General features: G+C 39.4%; 2 protein-coding genes and 1 long non-coding RNA gene across 10 annotated transcripts in view; 1 reads left to right on the forward strand and 2 right to left on the reverse strand.

The window, feature by feature from the left end:
- The window catches only part of MCM9 (minichromosome maintenance 9 homologous recombination repair factor), an 89,215-nt gene extending 87,547 nt beyond the window's left edge, over nt 1-1,668 (reverse strand). For 2 of the 3 annotated variants that reach the window (XM_058307338.2, XM_058307337.2), the window contains exon 1: nt 1,452-1,668. The gene's annotated coding sequence lies outside the window, so the exon portion shown is untranslated. Of the gene's footprint in view, nt 1-848; nt 983-1,451 lie in introns of those variants that run through there. The other variant, XM_071218643.1, reaches the window with a different exon arrangement.
- On the forward strand, nt 1,160-21,453 carry LOC131280437 (uncharacterized). Its single transcript, XR_009188031.2, has 2 exons — nt 1,160-1,424; nt 20,734-21,453. It is a non-coding gene; the product is annotated as an uncharacterized lncRNA (long non-coding RNA).
- FAM184A (family with sequence similarity 184 member A) overlaps nt 20,559-22,807 on the reverse strand; it is a 148,268-nt gene continuing 146,019 nt past the window's right edge. For 4 of the 6 annotated variants that reach the window (XM_071218641.1, XM_012522197.4, XM_012522194.4 and 1 more), the window contains 2 exons: nt 22,589-22,791; nt 20,559-20,905 (listed from right to left, as the gene is read on the reverse strand). In XM_071218641.1, the coding sequence (XP_071074742.1) occupies nt 20,824-20,905; nt 22,589-22,791 (285 nt within the window). In that variant the 3' untranslated portion in view covers nt 20,559-20,823. Of the gene's footprint in view, nt 20,906-21,621; nt 21,716-22,588; nt 22,792-22,807 lie in introns of all 6 variants that reach the window. The other 2 variants (XR_011650119.1, XM_071218642.1) reach the window with 2 other exon arrangements.

Here is a 22,807-nt window from a genome sequence, read left to right on the forward strand (position 1 = left end):
AATCTTTCATCAATTTTAACAAAGGTACCACACCAATGCTAAGTGTCAACAACAGGGGCATATTAGGGGTATGGGTTTTTCTTTTGGAGTAATGAAAGTGTTCTAAAATTTACTGTGGTGATGAACGCACAACTCTGTGATTATACTGAGAACCACTGACTGTACACTTTGGATGGACTGTATGGTATATGAATATACCTTAATAAAACTGCTAAAAAAAGACTGATATGAAGTTCACAATTTAGCATCCTAAATATGAGTTATATATGCTATTTATCAGCAAAATTCTACCTTCTTGGAGAACCTACTATTCTGGAATACGTAAAATGGGTAAGAGGAGTGTGGCAAAGTTAGGCCAAGAATCCTGGCAATGCCAGGACACCAGTCTGAGATTAAGACATAAGTACATGAATATCTGAGAGAGTGAAAGTAAATATGGGCTGCCACAGTAACAAGTAATTTGCTTTGTTTAGGAAATATAAATTCAGCCAAGTGTAAAACAGAAGTGCTTAGGGGGGAACGAACCCTACAGGGATTTCCACCCTGTGGCTTTTGCTAATAAAATCTGGATCCTCGAGAGTGGCTATGAGAGATTCTATAAATGAGTATTAAATTTAAAGCCACTAATTAGCAAATTGAAAAACAGTTCCACAGAGGGCAGGAATAGAATTCAAGGTTCAAAATAAGTTCAAATTACATTTCACTTAATTAAGCCAGCAATGTATATGATTCTAACAATCTTTTTTTATTATCTTTTTTTAAAGATACATAAAATGTTTGATTAAAAAATATAAGAGATTCCCATATACCCTACTCCCACTTTTTAGAAAAATATTAATAGCATTCACCTTCAGCATCTGCGCAAAACCAATCAACTGTTTTCTCACCCTATAAACACCGGCCACCCAGCTACAGACTGGTAGCATTTATTTGTTTTACAATTTTCAAGTTCCCTTTCCTTTTTCTTATTGAATATTTGGGGTTAAAATAAAAATCCTTAGCTCTTGGGCGACTTTATCCTCTCGACGAAAGTGAAAGCGCCCAAAGGAAGGACACGTGGGTGCGGACCTGGCGCGGGAGGGCAGCGCCTCACCTGCCCGGACCGCCCCAGCCCCGCCCGCGGCAGCTGCGCGCCCCGCGCGCGCCCCCGCCGCCCGCCGTCGCCCGCCGGGCGCGTCACCCGCACCTCCTCCCGCCCCGGGGCTTCCCCGAGAAGCGCTCGGCAAACTCTGAGCCACGGGACTTTTGGAAGGACGTTTCCCAAACTTTCTTTTTTGGGAGGCAGCCCCTGTCCTCCGACGCTTGCCGTGCTCTCTTCCCGGGCGGCTCCAGGCCTGGCCGGTCCCGGAGTTGAAGAGTTTCTGAATTAACCAGACCTGGGGGCACAGACTTGGGACGAACCGCAGGAGAAAAACTAAATGCCGGTGAGCGAGGCAGCGGCTTTCACTTACCGGCTGACGCCGGGGCAGAAGTCTTCGGAGGCTTGCTGCTTCTGGAGACCAGGGGCGCCGGCGGGGGCCGGGGGCGGGGCGGGGCGCGCGCGGGGCCGGCCGCGGGGGCGCGCATGCTCCGGGGCCTGCCACGCGCCCGGGTGAAGCCAACGCCGCGCAGCGGCCCGGCCCGTGCGGCCGACGGACGCCAGGTTGCGAACTCACCAGCCCTGGCGGCTTTTCTGGGTGAGGAGCGGGCGGGCGCGCGCCCAGCGAGGCGCCGCGGGAGGAGAGACGAGAGGGGCGGGCCTGGGGGCGGGCCATGAGCGCCTCGGGGCGGGGCCCTCGGGTCTGGGGCGGGGCGGCGCTTGGCGGCGCGGGACAGCGGAGGACGTGGGAGCCCGACTGGGGCAGGTCGGGGGGCTGGAGGGGAGAGGTTGTAGGGGACGGCCCTTCCGGATCGTCCTATTGGTGTACCTAGGAAATCTTGGCCTAACCCGAGGTCACGAATCTTTTTCTCTTATGTTTTCTTTGAGAAACTTTATAATTTTAGGTTTAATATTTAAGTCTATGATCCATTTTGAATGAATGTTTGTATATGGTGCGAGGTATGGATCACAAGTCACTTTTGCATGTGGATATTTAGCATTTATTGAAAGAACTATCCTTTCTCTACTTAGTTGCCGTTGCACTCATATTTAAAAAATCAGTTGTCCTTCGGTTACCTTTCAAGTTTTTGCACACATTGCGATTAAAATCGGGCCTCTTTTGTGAGTCATCTTTCCCCTTGCGTTCTAAGTGCAAATGGACATTTTTAAGAGAACATTTTAAGCATCAAGTGGTAGAGACCGATGTATTAATTTGCTTCATTCAGTTTGTGACCTTATCAGTTTTGAATTGGAGTTGCACCATTTCGTAAAGGAAACTATATTGCTGCACCTTTTTTTTTTTTAAAGTAGGTACCAGGGATTGAACCTGGGACCTCCTACGATCGAGGCAGGCACTCAGCCACTGAGCTACACCCTCTCTGCAACTGTTGCATTTATTTATTTATTTTTTATCAAGATGTTAAAAGGAATTTTCAGTTTTCTTTATTTTTTTAATATTACATTAAAAAAATATGAGGTCTCCATATACCCTCCACCCCAACTGTTGCACTTTTAAGTTTTCAAAACTGTTTAAAAATTGCAGTTTTTATTTTTAAGACTCATTTTTAAAAAAAATGACAAAAACATTCTTCACAAAGAGGCATTTAAATGTTCCTAATTTTATATATGGGTTTAGGTTTTGTAACCAATTAAAAAAAAAAGTTGCCCTCAAATATGATTTTTTAAAAATAGTTGTCCTTGTATGTTTGGGTTTGTTTTTAGACTCTATTCTGTTCCTTTGATCTATTTTTCAATCTTTGGGAAAATACCATGCTCCCTTGAATACTGTAATAGTTCTTGACATCTTGACAATAAATAGTGTTTGGCCTCTCCCTCCCTTTTTTACAAAGTTGTTTTGGCTGTTTTTGGTATCTTGTATTTCTATCCACACTTTAGAATCAGTTTGTTACTTTATATAAAAAAGACTGCTGTGATTTTAATTGGGGTTACATTAAATCTACAGATCAATATGGGTGAATTTACATCAATATTGAGTCATGTGATATGTGAACAAAGTCTCTCAATTTATGTAGATCTTATTTAATTTCTCCACACAACATTTCATACTTTTCAGTATACAGACCTTGTACACTTTTGTCAAATCTATCCCTGACTCAGACTTATCCCTAAAAACATGGGGGGAAATTATACTTTTATGCTTTGTAAATTATATTCTAAAAATTTATTCTGATTACTCATTGCTAGTATATAGAAAAAACAATTGATTTTCTTTTCTTTTTTTTTTTTTTTTAAGATTTATTTATTTAATTCCGCCCCCCTCCCCTGGTTGTCTGTTCTTGGTGTCTATTTGCTGCGTCTTGTTTCTTTGTCCGCTTCTGTTGTCGGTCAGCGGCACGGGAAGTGTGGGCGGTGCCATTCCTGGGCAGGCTGCTCTTTCTTTTCGCGCTGGGCGGCTTTCCTCATGGGCGCACTTCTTGCGCGTGGGGCTCCCCCACGCGGGGGACACCCTTGCGTGGCACGGCACTCCTTGCATGCATCAGCACTGCGCATGGCCAGCTCCACACGGGTCAAGGAGGCCCGGGGTTTGAACCGCGGACCTCCCATGTGGTAGACGGACGCCCTAACCACTGGGCCAAAGTCCGTTTCCCTCTTATTTTCTTTAAGATTTATTTTTTATTTGTTTCTCTCCCCTTCCCACCCCCCCACCCCCCAGTTATCTGCTCTCTGTCTCCATTCGCTGTGTGTTCTGTGACTGCTTCTATCCTTATCAGTGGCACCAGGAATCTGTTTCTTTTTGTTGTGTCATCTTGTTGTGTCAGCTCTCCGAGTGTGCGGCGCCATTCCTGGGCAGGCTGCACTTTCTTTCGTGCTGGGCAGCTTTCCTTACAGGGTGCACACCTTGTGCATGGGGCTCCCCTACGTAGGGGAGATCCCTGCATGGCACAGCACTCCTTGCATGCATTAGCACTACGCAAAGGCCAGGTCCACACTGGTCAAGAAAGCCCAGGGTTTGAACCGAAGACCTCCCAGGTGGTAGGTGGATGCCCTATCCATTGGGACAAGTCCTCTTCCCACAATTGATTTTTAAAAATACTGATCCTTTATCGGTAATCTTGTGATCAGTTCTGGCAGCTTTTTTGTAGATTTCACCAGATTTCCTATATAGTGGGCTTTTTTTTTTTTTCTATAAATAGACAATTTAATTTCTTTCCAGTCTGGAATGCTTTTAATTTTTCTTACCTTATTGCTTGGCTAGATGTTCTAGTGCAGTGTTGAAAAGAAGTGATGAGACTGGATATCCTTTCCTTATTTCTTCTAATCTTTAGGGAGAAAGCATTCAGTCTTCCATTCCTAAGTATGGATGATAGCTGTGGGTGTTTTATAGATGCCTTTTTATCAAGACTGAGGAAGATCAGTTCCCTTCTATTCCTGGTTTGCTGAGAGCTTTAATCAGGAAAGGATGTTAGATTTTTGTCAATATTTCTTCTGCATTTATTGAAATGATCAGTTGGTTGCTTTTTTTAAATTAGTTTCATATATGGTAAATCACATCGCTTGATTATCTTATGTTAAATCAACCTTGCTTTTTTTGGATTGAGTACTTTTTATTATTCCATTATTTTATGGGGTTATTAACTAATACTCATTTTGTTATTTTAGTGGTTACTTTAGGCTTTATAGAATACATCTTTAACTTATCACTACCTTTAAGTGATATTGTAGCCTTCTCAGATAAGTTCCTTATATGCATTCATTTCTCCCTTCCTAGCCTTTATATTACTACTGCGATAGATGTTATAAGCTCCATGGTTCATTGTTTAAATTGTCAATTACCTTTTTTTAAAAGAAGTTTATTTTATTTTATTTATTTCTCTTTCCTTCCCCCCCTCCCCCACCCCAACCCAGCTGTCTGTTCTCTGTGCCCATTTGCTGCGTGTTCTTTTTTTTGTCCGCTTCTGTTGTTGTCAGCGGCACGGGAATCTGTGTTTCTTTTTTGTTGTTTTTGCATCATCTTTGCTGCGTCAGCTCTCTGTGTGGGCGGTGCCATTCCTGGGCAGACTGCACTTTCTTTTGTGCTGGGTGGCTCTCCGTACGGGGTGCACTCCTTGCACGTGGGGCTCCCCTACGCGGGGGGCACCCCTGCATGGCATGGCACTCCTTGCGCGCATCAGCACTGTGCATGGGCCAGCTCCACATGGGTCAAGGAGGCTCGGGGTTTGAATCGCAGACCTTCCATGTGGTAGACGGACACCCTATCCACTGGGCCAAGTCCGCTTCCCTGTCAATTATCTTTTATTAGAAGAAAATAATCTTATGTATACTCATGCAGTTACCACTTACAGTGCTCTTCTTAAATTTTTTTTGTTTCCCCACCTCATTTGGAGACTTCAATTGCACATGCCAGTCTTTTGGCTTTAAATTTTTTATTTCATAAATACATACAAATATATATCACAAATTTTTCCATTTTAACCATTAATACCATTAATAAATTCACAGTGCTGTACAGCCACCACCACCATGCATTACCAAAACTTTTTCATCACCCAAACAGAAACTCTGAACCATCAAGCAATGCAACAATTCCTTATTGCCCCCTCCCCCTACTCTTGGTAATCTCTATTCTACTACTTGTCTCTGGGAATTTACTTATTCTATATATTTTATGAAAGTGGAGTCATACAATATTTGTCCTTGTGTGTCTGGCTTATTACACTAAGCATAATGTTGTCAAGGTTAATTCATGTTGTAGCATGTATCAGAACGTCATTCCTTTTTATAGCTGAGTTATCTTCCATTGTATATATATTCCACATTTTGTTTATCCATTCATCTATTGATGGAAAGTTAGGTTGTTTCCTCCCTTTGGCTATTATGAATAATATGAACTATGAACAGTGGTTCACGTTCTTGTTTTCAATTCTTATGGATATATACCTAGAACTGGAATTGCTGTGATGGATTGGAACTGTATGTACCACAGGGAACCATGTTATTAAAGCTAATCCATTCCTGTGTTTGCAAACCGATTGTAAGTAAGGCCTTTTGATGAGGTTACTTCAGTTAAGGTGTGGCCCAGTGTGGGTCTTAATCCTCTTACTGGAGTCCTTTATAAGAGAATGAAATTCAAAGACAGAGAAAGCCACTGAAGCAAGAAGCTGAAGTCAGTTACTCAGAAGAAAAGGGAGAGACAAGCAGATACAACATGTGCCTTGCATAGTAGAGTGTGATAGAGGAGTCCAGAATCACCAGCAGCCAGTTTTGGAGAAGAAATGATTGCCTTGATGATGTCTTGATTTAGACAATTTTTCTCAGCCTCAAAACTGTAAGCTTGTAAGCTAATAAATCCCCATTGTTAAAGCCAACACACAACAGTATCTGCTTTGAGCAGCTTAGCTGACCCGTGTGGAGCTGGCCCTTGTGCAGTGCTGATGCACGCAAGGAGTGTCGTGCCCCGCAGGGATGTTCTCCGCATAGGGGAGCCCCACGTGCAAGGAGTGCGCCCCATAAGGAGAGCCGCCCAGCGTGAAAGAAAGTGCAGCCTGCACAGGAATGACGCTGCACACACGGAGAGCTGACGCAGCAAGATGACACAACAAAAAGAAACACAGATCCCCGTGCTGCTGACAACAACAGAAGCGGACAAAAAAAAAGAGCACACAGCAAATGGACACAGAGAACAGACAACTGGGGTGGGGGGGTGGGAAGGGGAAAGAAATTTAAAAATAAATAAATAAATAAAACAAATGGTAATTCCATGCTTAACTTTTTGAGGAACTGCCAGAATGTTTTCTACAATGGCTGTACTATTTTACATCACATGATATTCTTTATTATTTTTATTTTTGCCTAAAGGAATTTAACATATCTTGTAGTGCAGGACTTCTGGTAATGAACTCATTCAGCTTTCATGTGTCTGAAAATGTCACCTATATTTTTTGATAGATATTTTCACTGGGTATAAAATTGTAGGTTGATGGTTTTATTTTTTTTCCATGACGATATGAAAGACATTTCCCCACTCTTCTTTCTTGCACTGTTCCAATGTTAAATCTGCTGTGATGCTTATTTTTGTTTGTACTTAACATCTTTTTTTCCTCTGGATCTTTTGAAGACTTTTTCTTTACCAATGATTTGACCACTTTATGATTTATATCGATATATGTCTTCATGTTTCTTCTGCTTGGGATTTAAGTTCCTTTTATCTGGGGGTTCTTATATTCATTATATTTGTGAAACATTTTGGCCATTCTTTCTTCAAATATTTTTTTCTGTCCCTACTTCTTCTGGTGACTTCAGTTACACATACATTAGGGCAATTGATGTTGTCCTAAGCGCACTGATTTCATACATTTCTTATTCAATGTATTTTTGTTTTTACTAATAAAATTCTTTTTTTTGTCTATTTTTTTAAATGTTACATTCAAAAAACATGAGATCCCCATATACTCCCCACCCCCCTCACCCCATTCCTCCCATATCAACAACCTCTTTCATCATCATGGGACATTTATTGCATTTGGTGAATACATTTTTTTATTTTTTAAAATTTTTTTATATTTTTACTATGAAGATACTAGCAGGCTTTTTTTTTAAGATTTATTTTTATATTTATTTCTCCCCCCTTAACCCCACCCAGTTGTCTGCTCTCTGTGTCCATTTGCTGTGTGTTCTTCTGTGACAGCTTCTATCCTTATCAGCGGCACCAGGAATCTGTTTCTTTTTGTTGAGTCAGCTCTCCACGTGTGCGGTGCCATTCCTGGGCAGGCTCCACTTTCTTTCACGTTGGGTGGCTCTCCTTACGGGGTGCACTCCTTGCACATGGGACTCCCCTACCTGGGGGACACCCCTGCATGGTACGACACTCCTTGCGCGCATCAGCACTGTGCATGGGCCAGTTACACATGTGTCAAGGAGGCCTGGGGTTTGAACTGCAGACCTCCCATATGGTAGGTGGACACCCTATCCATTGGGCCAAGTCTGCTTCCCGTGAATACATTTTTTTGAGCACTGCTGCACCACATGGATAATGGTTTACATTATAGTTTACACTTTCCCCCACTCCACCCAGTGGGCCATGGCAGGACATACAATGTCCAACATCTGTCCCTGCAGTACCACCCAGGACAATACCAAGTCCTGAAAATGCCCCACATCATATCTCTTCTTCCCTCTCCCTACCCTTAGTAGATACCGTGGCCACTTTCTCCACATCCATGCTACATTTTCTTCCATTACTAATCACAATAGTTCCAGAACAGAATATCAGTAAGTCCACTCTAATCCATACTCTAATCCTCCATCCTATGGACCCTGGGTGGTTATGTCCACTCCACCTCTATATCGAGAGGGGCTTAGATTCCACATGGATGCTGGATGCAATTCTCCTGCTTGCAGTTGTAGGCACTCTTGGCTCCCTGGTGTGGTGGTTGACCTTCTTCACCTCCCTGTTAGCTGGCTGGGGTAAGTCCAATATACCAGAGGGTAGGAGGTGCAAGTCTGTTGAGGCTCAGGGCCTGGCTATTATATGGACAGTCCAATGTATTTTTACATCTCAGACATTGTATAGTTTTCATCTCTAGAATATAGACTTGGGCCTCTTAAAAAATATTTTCTAACGTGTCTGCTTAACATGTTCCTCTACCACTTAATCTTTAATATTGCTGATTTTGTAGTGTTGAATCATTTATCTTTATTTCTGTAAATTTTAGTTGTGTGGTTTTTAAGTTATCGTACAGTGTCACAATCATTGATGGTTCCTATTTTTGTATTTTCAACAAATAACGAGTGACTCATGCACACTAAAATTTAAGAAACGCTGCTTTAGATAGTATTTAAAGTGCTAAATAACCATTCCCCCCTCAATCTTAATTCTTAACATAATAGAAGCCCACTGGTAACTAATTGGTGAAATTAGGGTATTATAAAAAACTAAAATGAAGACAGCTGTCTGAAGATCTTTTTGAACACTCCCAATTTCTACTGAAAATATATTTCCTCTTCATCTCCTACCCAAAAAAAAGTTATTGGAAGAAATCAATCTTTTTGTGATATGTTTGGGCAAACAGGATTATCATATTCCTTTAGCTTCTAGTTCACTTAAAACTACTTGGAAGTGAAAAGACACCTAGCTAAGTGCAATATGCGAAACAATATGCAAGGGAAGTGGCTGTGGCTCAATCAGTTGAGCTCCCGTCTACCATATGGGAGGCCCTGGGTTCACATCCCAAGGCCTCCTTGTGAAGGCAGGCTCACCTGCAAGCTGCAGAGAGCCACTGGCCTGGCCTGCAAGCACCATGGGGTGCTGACTCAGCAAGATGATACAAAGAAAAAAAAAAGGGAGACAAGCAAAAACACAGAAGAGAGTATAGCAAATGGACACAGAGAATAGACAACAAGCAAGCCATAAAGGGGGGGGAGGGGACATAAAATAAAAATAAATACAGACAGAAGAACGCACAGTGAATGGACAGAGAGAGCAGACAGCAAGCAAGCCACAACGGGGGACGGGATAAAACAAACAATATGCAAGGCTGAGTTTGAAAAGAAGCTATTCATGAGTAAGTTTAAATCAATTCAAACACTACCGTCAAAATAAGTAAAATAAATACCATTTAAGAAGGCACAAACTTGAATGGATTAATAAAGATATCCATGGATATTACTTCCTACAGTGTATATAATTTCAGGAATTCTGAGTTGCAGGTAACAAACTATTTTACTTAAGCAAAATTACTGTAAGGATACGGAATAGCTCAAGGAACCAAAGAGGAGGAATGCAGTCAAGCCTCAGGGAAGGTTTCAAACAAGGAACTCAAAGCTATCAGTGATCTCTGCATTGTCACTCTTTTGTACTTACTTGCTCCATGGTTTTTTTCCTGCAGTTTGCCTTTCTCTGTCCCTCAATTCACTTGGTGTATTTGGTGGCCTTCCAGCAACAAGGGGTACGTGTTGTAAATGCAGCTACATAATAAAACTAACTCAGCAGTCTTCATGCCCAATTCCAAATTCTTGGTCAGAGAATCTGATTTGCCCAGTTTGATTTCTGTGCAGATCTTTCATTCAGTCGGCTACAGCCAGATTGGCTAGGTCATATAGTTAAACATGACTGCCAGGGACTAGGCTTAAGGACCAAGGAGTCTTTGTAGGAGTATATTTTAGAGAAGACGAAAGTATTACTGACTTATCAGTTGGACACAGATCCTTATTAATTTCCAGGAGCCCCAAAATGCCTATAATTTTGTTGAGCCTGTAATCCCCACCCTTACCCAATGCTGAGGGTGAAACGCCTTATCATGTTTTATGAAACATCAAAAACTGAGTAAATTACAGAGTGAAGATCTTTTGTTACTGGAACAGTTTAAATCCTGTTCTGATTGCTGGAGTGATCTTTGTAGAGCGCTATCAACTGATGCATGCCTACCTGTCTATAGCCAGTAGAAGGATTATTTGCTGATAACCTTTTTTAGAAACATGAATCATGGTCCTATTTTTAAATTATTAGTAGAAAAAAAATCTCATCAACATTTTGAACAATAACTGACATGCATTAAACAATAACTGACATGGTTACTCAGGTTATTAAATAAAAACATCACTGATTTTTCAAAAATATTTAAGTGGTTTATAACAATAGCACACAGCAAATTGAATTTTAGTGTTTGAGAGGACATGTTACAGCTAATTCATACACCAGGAAGTCATGCAGCTCTAAACAGATGCTTTCAGGGGTGCATGACTGAGGCTATTCTTTGGCTATGATGCGTGCTATCAACAACTGCTTTGAAAATGTTCCAGCCAAAATTATTTCAGCTATGCTCTATGATGTGGAACTCTATAAATTCAGTTGAGTGAGTTTAAGAAATAAAATAGATTCTATTAAAAAGTAACTCTCCAAGGGAATTTTTCATCTTGCTTGAAATGAAATGATAAGAGGAGATTAACATAGGTTATCTTAGATTTTATGATTTAAAGCCAATTCTGCCATTTCCAAAGTGCATGACTGTATCAGAAATATAAAACAGCAGCATTTCAGGTCTTATCATTAGCAACATGTCAGATTACCACGATTTACTGTTAGCCAAAAGCCTATTTAGGGATGTGTGTCCCAGAGTGGTTTTTACTCCTCTAATTATTCTCAATTCTGACCACTATAGCTTCATACTTAGATCACATTAGTCTGGAACTTTTTGCAGAATTTCTTTCATTGAGTTATTCTTACATGCTATAATTTCTCCTTTTATCAAAGGTTCTTCACAACACAGCTTTGTGAAATTCACCTCAGCTTTTGTTGTAAAAATAATTGGAACTTCCATTCACTGTTCATTCACATATCTTCTGTAATAAAGTTCTATATGAGGGGAAGTGGACTTGGTTCAATGGTTAGGGCATCCGCCTACCACCTGGGAGGTTTGCGGTTCAAATCCTGGGCCTCCTTGACCAGTGTGGAGCTGGCCCATATGCAGTGCTGATGCACGCAAGGAGTGCCCTGCCAAGCAGGGGTGTCCCCTGAATAGGGGAGCCCCACGTGCAGGGAGCGTGCCCCGTAGGGAGAGCTGCCCAGCATGAAAGAAAGTGCAGCCTGCCCAGGAATGGCGCCACACACACGGAGAGCTGACACAACAAGATGACGCAACAAAAAGAAACACAGATTCCTGGTGCCACTGATAAGGATAGAAGCTGTCACAGTAGAACACACAGCAAATGGACACAGAGAGCAGACAACTGGGGTCAGGGGAAGGAGAGAGAAATAAAAAAAATCTTTAAAAAAAAGAAAAGTTCTATATCAGGAATTCCTTTTAGTCAAGGCAAGGAAAAAAATTTTTCCCCTACCCCAAGAATCCTTCCTCTTTTCTGATAATAGGACTCATGTAATACATCTTTTGACTCTAGCTAAAAGATGCATGGGCAGCAGTGTAAGCGTAGATATGGTGACCTTTTGTTGGTGATTGAATCATGTCCCCCACAAATGGCATGCTCAGTGGGTGTGAACCCATTTGGAAATAGGAACTTTGAAGAGCTATTACTTAAGGTTGCCCAAACAATTTAGGGTGGGCCTTAATCCAATATGGCCGAAGGCCTTATAAGCAAAGGAAATAGGACACGGAAAGAGAAGCCATGGGGAATAGCCAGAAGCTGGAGGTCAAGGGAACTTAGAAAGGAGAAGATGCCGCCATTTGGACAGAGAAGCCAAGGACCCTAAAGACTGCCAGCCAGAAGATACCAATCCAGGAGGAAACAAGTCTAGCTTCTGAAACCTTGAACCAATAAATTTCTGTTGTTAAACCAAGATTATATAGTATTTATTTTAGCAGTTGGGAAACTAATACAGCTTCAATGACTTGTTTTTATTAATTAGTCCTGATTTTTCAGTTGTATTTAACTAGTAGCTCCAATAGAATATACATTTTTATTGTAATATCTTCTTTGTAGTTATTTCTAATTCTTTTTGAATGAAGCAGAATATATTTGTAAATATACACACATACACTTACATTTAATTTATACCTACATATAAACTTGATATATAGATATAAATTAAATACATGTCAATGAATGTAGAATTTAGAAGAATTTATGTATGCGCAATTAAATGCACACAGATATATATGCACACACATGATATCAGTTTCTCTTTTAAAGATACAAACATTTCATTTGATTCATCCAATCATCTCCAGGTGTTGGGCATTGTAATAGAAGGGAAAGCCAAGGGCAAAATTACATTGTAATTGACTTCGAGGCAAGTCTCCTATCTCAAAGAGGTTAACCCTGACCATTCTGAGGTAGTGTCCTGCATGGCTGACAATCCTTGGGTTCCTTGACTTTCTGACAGTGATGAACTTTCCTTTCTCTTCTGGGTTCCATTGACTTCCAGCTTCTCCTCCTCTATATGGTGTCTGTTCATAAAGCTACCAGTAATAGGATTACTGGTATTCTCATTCAGTTGGGCCAAACCTTAACTAAAAATAACATCTTCAAAATTGAGATGGAGAAAGTGGCCATGGTAGCTGCTGAGGGTGGGGAGTGGGAAGAAGAGATATGATGGGGGACATTTTCAGGACTTGGAGTTGTCCTGGGTGGTACTGCAGGGACAGTTACTGGACATTGTATGTCCTCCCATGGCCCACTGGGTGCACTGGGGGAGAGTGTAAACCATAATGTGGACGACTGACCAGGTGGTGCAGCAGTGCTCAGAGATGTATTCACCAAGTGCAATGAATGTCCCATGATGATGGAGGAGGTTGTTGTTACGGGAGGAGTGGGGTGATGGGGGGGGGTATATGGGGACCTCATATTTTTTTAATGTAACATTAAAAAAAAAATAAAGACAAATTAAAAAAAAAAAGGTCCTACTTACAATGGGCTCATACCCACAGGAATGGATTATGAACATTTTTTTTCCTGAGGTACATAATTCAACATACTTACCATTCTTTTTTTCATATTACTTATTCACTTATACAGTCAACATAACTTACTTATTTATTATGTTTATTGCCTATTTCTCCAATGACATATTTATCCCAAACGCCTTAAATAATGCCTGGCAGTTAGAGGCATTCAGTGAATGAATAATTTTAAGTGATATGGGTATACCTAGAAAGGGATGTCTAATTCAGCATGAGGGTGTGGAAAAAGACTTTACAGAAGAGGTGACACCAAGTGGTGACCAAAGGGTATTTCAGGCACAAGCCAAAGAAGTCAGAGATGAAGACAAAAATGCTTTGGTAACACTACAGGTAGAAGCCGTAAGTTGGGCTGTATGTGACATTCTCCTAGTGCAACAACTAGTTTTATGTGCCAAGTTGGCTGGGCTATAGTACCCAGTTATTCAATCAAAAACGAATCCAGGGTGGGTAAATGGGGACCTCATATTTTTTTAATGTAACATTAAAAAAAATAATGAAAAAGAAAAGAAAAAATGTAATCAAGAATTCAGTAAAAAAAAAAAAATCCAGCTGTTGCTGAGAAGGTATTTTGTAGATGTCTACAATCAGCTAGCTTTAAGTAAAGGAGAATATTTCAATAATGTGAATGGACCTCATCCAATCAACTGAAAAGCCTTAAGAACAAAACACATTTCCCTGAAGAAGCAATTCTGTCTCAAGACTGCAGTATCAGCTCCTGCTTGAATTTTCCAGATTCTATCTTTCTAATAAGCAAGATCAACAACATAATTTGGAATGAAATGTTCTCTTTGAAAATAACAATGTGCCTAAATTTTCCTACAGATTTCAAATGCCAGCCCCCAACAAGCACATGAACCAATTCCTTGATAGAAATATATTATATACACACACAAACACACGTGTGTATATATATATAAAATGCCCTACTGATTCTGTTTCTTAAGAGAACCTGGACTACTGATTCACCTAGCATCTGAGGTAATCTACTTAAGTCATTCTTCTCCATCTCTGGGACTGTACAATCCTAGCACCTTCTATTCATGCTGGGAGTTACACATACACATACACTTAGCAGAACATTCATGTAGGAAATGGAATGTAGAAAAGAGCAAAAGGAATGAATCTTAAGCAGAAAAGATTTAACACTATATAATTTGTAAATACAGAAACATACAATCTAATTACTATGTTTATTCAAAAAATGCAGATTTTTTTGGTCTTTTTTTTTTTTTTTTTAAGGCAATAAGGTTTAGAAAGAAGGAAAAACACCACTCATTTCTAGGTTTTGTGCCAACATTTTAAACCACTTTTAATGTAAGACAACAATGACAAATCTAATGGTTTGGCACTATCTTCTCTTGAAATCCAAGTTTGCATATATTGTGTCAAACAGTATATCAGTTTGGTTAATTTATAAAGCTATGGAATCATTTAACATAGTTTTAATGGGAAATAAAATTTTTCATTTGTAATATTTGTCTATATTAGAATTATTATTTTTTAAAGATTTATTTTTTATTTATTTCTCTCCCTCCCCCCCCCAATTGTCTGCTCTCTGTGTCCATTTGCTGCGAGCTTGTCTGTGACTGCTTCTGTCCTTATCAGCAGCACTGGGAATCTGTGTTTCCTTTTGTTGTGTCATCTTGTTGTGTCAGCTCTCCGTGTGTGCGGCACCATTCCTGGGCAGGCTGCACTTTCTTTCGCGCTGGGCGGCTCTCCTTACGGGGCGCACTCCTTTCGTGTGGGGCTCCCCTAAGCGGGGGACACCCTGCATGGCACGGCACTCCTTGTGCGCATCAGCACTGCACATGGGCCAGCTCCATACGGGTCAAGGAGGCCCGGGGTTTGAACTGCGGACCTCCCAGGTGGTAGGCAGACAGCCTACCCATTGGGCGAAGTCCACTTCCCTATATTAGAATTATGACCAAACTCCAGAGTAATGTCAAGTCAACCTAGCTTAGTTTAATTCATTTGGAATGGGTGTATTTTTACTCCAACAGGTTTTTGACTGTTAAAAAGAATTAAAACATTTTACAATTAAATACAGCCACATTCATAAAATCATGGAGATAATATATTTCTGGGATTATCAAAGGTGGACAACATGTGGTAATCTTCCAAACAAATATAATGAGGTCATGTGGTAGAAAATCGTAGAACATTCATAATATCATAAAAGGAAAATTTATGCACATCATTATTTTCAAAGAGAGCATTTTAACTCCAAATCATGTTGTTGAGCTTGCTTGTTAGATAAAATATGTTCCCCATTTCATATATGAAAATAAATATTTCTATGGATGACTGTTGCCTGTGCCCAAAATAAGATACTTGCCTTCAGTATATTTTCATATATTTTATCAATACATTTTTTGGAATCTGAAAACTTAACTAACAAACCTGTTCATGAAATCTCTCCAACTATCTAATTTGTATTGTTGGGTTTTTTTGGACAAATTTTTGCATCTGGATCCTGTGGACATGAAGGAAGCATTTCTAACCATGTTCTATTATAAACTTTTTCTTCTCCACCCCCAAATCCATGTTAATAGTCTCTAAAACATAATGAAATAAACATAAAATAAACCAATCAGAGTTCCGCTGTTAAAGAAGTCCTCTCTGCTCTAGCTTTAGGACATGCAAAAAAAATATTCTTTACAATTCTCCCCTTAGGTTCTCTCTCTCCACCCCAGATTTAAAATCAGATGTTTAGAAAAAAAGCCATGAGTTAGAAGTTTACTATTTGATGATGATGGAAGGTCTTAAGTAAATATTTTAAGATATGTTAAATATATACTATCTGTCCACATATAGTTTTATTTCTAAAATATTTTTAGAAATTTTAGAAAGAACAAACACCCTTGCTCTTCTGACCTCCTAACTTCTGTTGTGTTTGGGCAAAATTCTAATCCTGATTAAATCTAACTATCCACTGTCATAAAACTGCATCCAAATAGCTGAAAGCAGCCAAATAACAGTCATCATAATGGGCTTCAATATTTCAGTCTGTGACCTCCAATCTCAATGACTGCCTGGCAATCCTCTTAGACTTCTCTAGTATTTGCTCTTCCATTTTCTAAGACACCTGTTTTCTCGCCTCTAGTAATTAATACCTGTGACAGATTGAAGTTTTTGTGGATCCCAGAAAAATTCATGTTCTTGGAGCTAATCCATTCCTGTGGATGTGGGACTCTTTGATTGGATTGGACTCAGCTGGGGGGCCTTTGATTGGATCACTTCAATGAGGCGTGACCCAGGGTGGGTCTTGTTTCTCTTGCTGACTTCTTTTATAAACAGAAGACTGAAAAGGAGACACACAAAGAAAAAGCTGCAGAGATGGAGAGAAGGAACCCAGGAGTTTAGGGAGGAACCTGAAACAGAGGAAGCCACTCTGACAGAGCAGCCAAAAGCTGAAGCAATGAGACCCAGAAGAGCAGCTGTTGCCTCCGTGTGCCCTGCCACATGGAATGAGTCCAGGATCACCAGCAGCCGACCTTCAGTGAGACAGCATCATTGATGATGCCTTGATATGGACATTTTCACAGCTTCAGAACTGTAAATTCTAATTATAAATTAGAATTTATTATAAATTCTAATAATAAATTCCCATTATAAAAGCCAACCCAGGGGAGGGGGTGTAGCTCAGTGGTTGAGTGCGTGCTTCGCACGTATGAGGTCCCAGGCTCAATCCCCAGTACCTCCTTTAAAAAAAAAAAGGCAACCCATTTCTGGTATATTGTTCCCAGCAGCATTTAGAAAACTAAAACAATACTTTTCCCAAATATCTATTACCTTTACAGGAAGGTAAGGCAGAGGGTATCATTCATACATAGCCCAGGACTGAGTCACAGGAAGATACTTGTTGGTGGCACAGCCCGTCCCAGGGAGTTTCAAGAGGTGGAGAGCTTCTGATCACTGGAGATATAAAAGTTCAGTCAGGGAGGTTATTGAGATTTAAGCACTATGAGAGATAAGAAGAGATGGTCTTTAGAGCCTCCTCCAATCCTAATATTCTGATTCCACTTTGCTTTCAATATCATACCAAAATTAATGTCTTGCTGCAAGCTTTTTTTTTCTTCACTCACAATGTTTACCATTTATATATAACTTTTTGACCATCCCTTTAATGTTGAAAGCAGTTATAAATTTTTGCTTGTACCTTTTCTTTCCTGTCCTTTTAAGCTCGCTCTCCAGCATAAAAACATGAACAAGTCTCCTAAAAAAACACAAAACCCTATCTTGCCCCAGCATCCAACTCTTCTTTCCCCTTCCCTGTACAGCCAAATTTCCTCATAGAGGGGTTTTCATGTCAATCTCCACTTCATCAACTTTCATTCCCTGATTTCCCTGAAATCTGGTTTTTGCTGCCACCATGTCCTTCAATCTCAGCCTGCTCTTGCTTTGTCTCCTAGTTGTCAAAGCCAATAAACACTTTTCATTTCTTCCCTTTCCAGATCTCTGCAGCATTTGGTACTGTTGGTTGAAACACAATGCTTATTGGTCTCTATTTCCACCTCTCATTCTCCTTCAAGCCCTGCCTGCCACTTAAATGTTGGTGGCTGTCAACATTCCAAACCCCATTCCCTGTTCTCATCCATACCCTTGGCTTTGTAGATCTCATATATGACTCCAAATACATCTCCAGTTCCGACTTCTTTTCTGAGCTCTAGGATCCTTGTGTTCAGCTGCCTATTGATTATTCCAGGGAAACTTCAATTTCAACATATCCAAAATCACACTACCTTTTGTCCATACTTCATTATCACCAACTCCCACCAGTTCCTATATCTTTGCTCTTATCTGTCCCATCATCTTCATTCCCATTTAATGAATGATTCTTCAAACCTTTTCAGTAAGTCTCTAACTGATCTGTCAGTCAGGTTGCTATCTCTTCTGAACCACTCTCCAAACTGCTACCAATAAAGAGATTTTTCTGAAATTTTAAGTCTCATCATACTTGTATTAGTCAGCCAAAGGAGTGCTGATGCAAAATACCAGAAATTGGTTGGTTTTTATAAAAGGTGTGTATTTGGGGTAGGAGCTTACAGATACCAGGCCATAAAGCGTAAGTTACTTCCTTCGCCAAAGTCAATTTGGAGCAAGATGGCTGCCGACATCTGCGAGGGTTCAGGCTTCCTGGGTTCCTATGTTCCTGGGGCTTGCTTTAACTCTGGCTTCAAGGTTCCTTCCTTCCTAGGATTGGCTTCTTTTTCCTGTGCGTGCTGACTTCCCAGGGCTTTAGTTTTAAGCCTTCAGCATCAAACTCCAAAATCAAAACTCCCAACATTCAAACCCCTCAACTCTGTTCTTCACCATGCCCTAATCATAACTCAATCATGCCCAGGTACAGATCAGATTATTACAAGCATAATCCAACATTTCTGTTTGGAATTCATCAATTATATCAAACTACTACAATACAATTACCTGTTTAAAATTCTAGAGGATCAAGTCTAATTTCCCAGTAAACATTCATGGCATAGTGGAAGGAGCAGAGGTTTTAGTCCTTACTGGCTGTGTAAGTATCTGTGTGGGGAGGGGGGGGGGGAAGGGGAGGGAGGAGTGGAGTAGGAGGCACTCAGTTTCTTCACCCAAGTTGTTGTTGAAGGTTTAAAAATGTTACAACTGAAGTGTCTAATACAAAGTAGGAGCTCGAGAAATGGCAGCTCTTCTTACTAAGCCCTCTTCTCTAGCCCACCTTGGACTTCAGACCCGGGTCCTTTGGTACTGCACACAATTCTCAGGATGCCAGCCTGCTCTTTGCTGACTCTTGTTTCAGCTTGTGCCTGAAATAGTTCCTGTTCATGTCAGTCAGGCTAATTCCTACGTATCTTTCAATATATGCTTGGACACCAATTTTCATGTCAAGCTTTCCCTGCCACCACTTGGGTAGAGTAAATTACTCCCTCCTCTGCTCTCATTGTGCCCTCCTTAAATCTCATTTGTGGCCAATATTGGTTCTTGACTATTTCAGCAAATATACTGCTAGCTTCTTTGAGGACAGGTGTTCATATTATCTTTGTATGTCTAAAATCAGCACAGTTACCTCCATGAGTACTAGTCAACAAATCCTTGCTAAATAAATGACCAAATTATGAGATATGTATAAACTAGGGGCAAGAATATGTGCTTGTAACTAGATTTTCTGAAATAAGCATTAACCAACCATTTTTCTTAGAAAATTCTACTTCTTAGTTGAAGGAAATAAAAAAAAAAAAATCAAAGCAAGCATTTTATAGAAAGTTTTTTAGGACAATTACTTAAGAAAGAACATATTACCAACTGTGCATGCTCATATGCAGTGGTTTATTCCTTGAGGATTTTGTAAGGATTAAATTAGAGGAATCCTTATTCTGGCCTTAGCACGTGAGACTCATAATACCATTTTAAAAGATGGTCATTAACATTAATATAATCATTCATAGATCATATATTTGTATTTATTTAGTTTGCCCAGAGTGTTCTAGAGTTTCCCATGATAGTGAATTAACTGAATTTAGGACTCTTAGGAATGGGTATGCTCTTTCATGTCATAGAATACAATTTTGAAGTATTGTAAGCCTACCAAGATGGACTAGAATTAAAGGAATAAAAGATGTCATGAGCATCGATAGTGGATAGTAGAGTCCATGCTCATGTATCATATTAAATTCCCTCCTACAAAACTAAAACGCTGGCTTTTAAGACCAATGAAAATAGAACTGGCTATCTCTTTATCCAAAAACATCTGGCCATAAAGCATAATTTTAATAATAGATACTAACTGTACTAGAAGTTCTAGATTCTCAATTATCAGAAGAAATATATATATATAAAACTGTAAATAAGCCAGCAGTATTTTATAAACTTAAAGTCCACAATTTACACAAATACTTTCATCCTAGCCTTGTAAATTTAGAAACACAGTTAAGTTATATGTGGTAATGGAAGATACTAATAGATTATAACATATTTCCCTATCTTGATTTTGTTTTCATTATTGATGTAAAATATTTTGATATTATATGGCTGTATGGTAAGTTTTTTTCTAGGAAGTCCTACCTGAAACTTAAAAGGTATTTAAAAACTAAAACAGACTTTTTAGAAAAAAATGAAAAGTACTATTGTTTGTTCTAACAAAATTTATTATGCAGTAATTACAAAGGTTAAAGACTCTTCCATTCAAATAAAAATAACTTACAATTACACACATAATATAGTACCTTATGGTGATTCCAATAAATATCACAGGAAATACAGTGCATTTTCAAGTTGGAGAGACAAATGCTTTCTCATTCACAGTGTCACACAGGAAAGCCTGCTCACATGAGGATGTGTATAAGGTCATGCTCTCAGGAACAGTCCACACAGAGCTGTGCCAACACCGTGCTTTCAGAATGTGAAGTACCGGGCAAACCACTCCTGGCGCTGGGGATCTGGAGAAGCCACTGGGGAAGCATCACTCTGAGGAGGACTGAATTCACAGAGAGAGAGACACGTAACCCAGCGTTAAGCTGTTGTGCAAGGTGAAGGGAAAAGCACATAAAACATCAGCACAGACTACCACAACTGGCTCTGTGTTCGAAGGTGTGTTCTGAAGATGTGCTATTCTTTCTACACTAGAATAAGTTCACTATCTCATGAGCTGCGAGAGCACATCGCTGCTCTGATGGAGTCAGTAAAGGAGGAGCCACGCCACAGCGACAACAAAAAAGAAATTGAGGAAAATAATGTCACTCCCTTTAAATTAAAAATTTGAGGAGAAGTTGTGAGGAATAAGAGAGAATGAAATACCATTTTTCTTTCAGCTCCCTTTCCCTCTTTTTTTTAGGAGGTGCCAGGGATTGAACCCTGGACCTCATACAGGCAAAGCAGGCTCACCCACTCAGCTATATACACTTCCTTTTTCCTCTTAATTAAATTTAATTAATTTTTTAGAATCTGACACCAGCATTTGATTCTTACAGTTAGGCTGCTGAATATAACTAAACTAAGTAACTAAATAAAGGTTTAGTAATTTTACTCTGTGTATTTATATTATACTTCCATTTCATAATTCTGTAACAAATAAGGAGCATAGGGTACTAAAAATCCAACTTTTTCTTCCATCTTCAAAGTTAAATAACTCATATGTATCTTAATGATAACTAAAGATTCTTTGGGATATTTGAGAAACAAAAGAATCCCTACCGTCTTTGGGGGGAAATTACAAGGCACGCAACAATGTAATGGAAACTCCAGTAGTCATGTTCCTTGAGCTCATGCACATGCATCTTACTGATACCTGAACATACCCATGCACAAGGGAAAATAAGCAACACAAAATATTTAGCAGTAGACATGTTTATAGGTACATTTGTCTATTTTTCATTCTTGCTAATTTTTTTTTTTAGTTTAAAACAATTAGTCATGTCATTAATACTTGGCTTAAAAATAGATTGTCTACCTGTAAAACTATTAATAGTGACACTGCTGAGATCTGATAAGTGAAAAAAGAAATTAATAAGCATAAAATGGCACTACTTTGATTTTACCTATCTAATGGCTAAAGAAATGCATTTCTTTCAAAATTTACTTAATGCATTTAATCAACAACACTGGGGTAATTTAAAATTGAAATGTCAATTTTTAAAGTAATTTATTATTTTTCTAATTTTTTGCTTAAGTATATATTAAGTTCCCAGAATTTACATATTTTTTTATTTTGGCAGTAACTGCATATATTTATAAATAAGCCTGGTAAACAAGAGGGGGAAAAATGGACATATATAACATAAGAAACAGAAACAAATAAAAATCACTTAATAAATAAATTATTTTAACTTTTTGTAATAAGAATGACTACGAATGAAAAACTGGTGACAATAAAAATGAAGCAACTGTTCATACATAGTAAAATTCTAAGTATATGAATTACATTAGCACCTCTTCAAGCATTTTGAAAATTGACTGATGACTAGTAATTAGAAAAAAAATATTTTCAAGAGAGTCAAAAAAGGAGTTCTCTAGAATGAAGATAAATATATTTTAAAAATATTTCATAGCAGTATTTCTTTTCCGAGGCTGTTCTTAGAGTAGTGGAGTTCTGCAAAATAAAAAGGTAAATTTCTCAAGTTCAAAAAGAAAAGAAAAAAATCATTGGTGAGACAGGGCTCACCTCAAAAATGTCTTGGGCTCTTTGGGTGGCACTGGCTGTGGAAGTGGTTTGCTGCTGTTGAACTCAATATCGTGGACTGGAGAATTAGGAATGGGATCCAGGCGGTTGGGATGTCCATTGCCCACTCCACCAGATTCCAGAGCACTTAGATTGGGAACACTCACAAACCTGTTTGTTGGTGATTTATCATTCTTCTTCTTTTGCTGCATTAAAAATAAT

This window comes from Dasypus novemcinctus, chromosome 11 (assembly GCF_030445035.2).
Source record: "Dasypus novemcinctus isolate mDasNov1 chromosome 11, mDasNov1.1.hap2, whole genome shotgun sequence".
NCBI classification, from domain to species: Eukaryota; Metazoa; Chordata; class Mammalia; order Cingulata; family Dasypodidae; genus Dasypus; species Dasypus novemcinctus.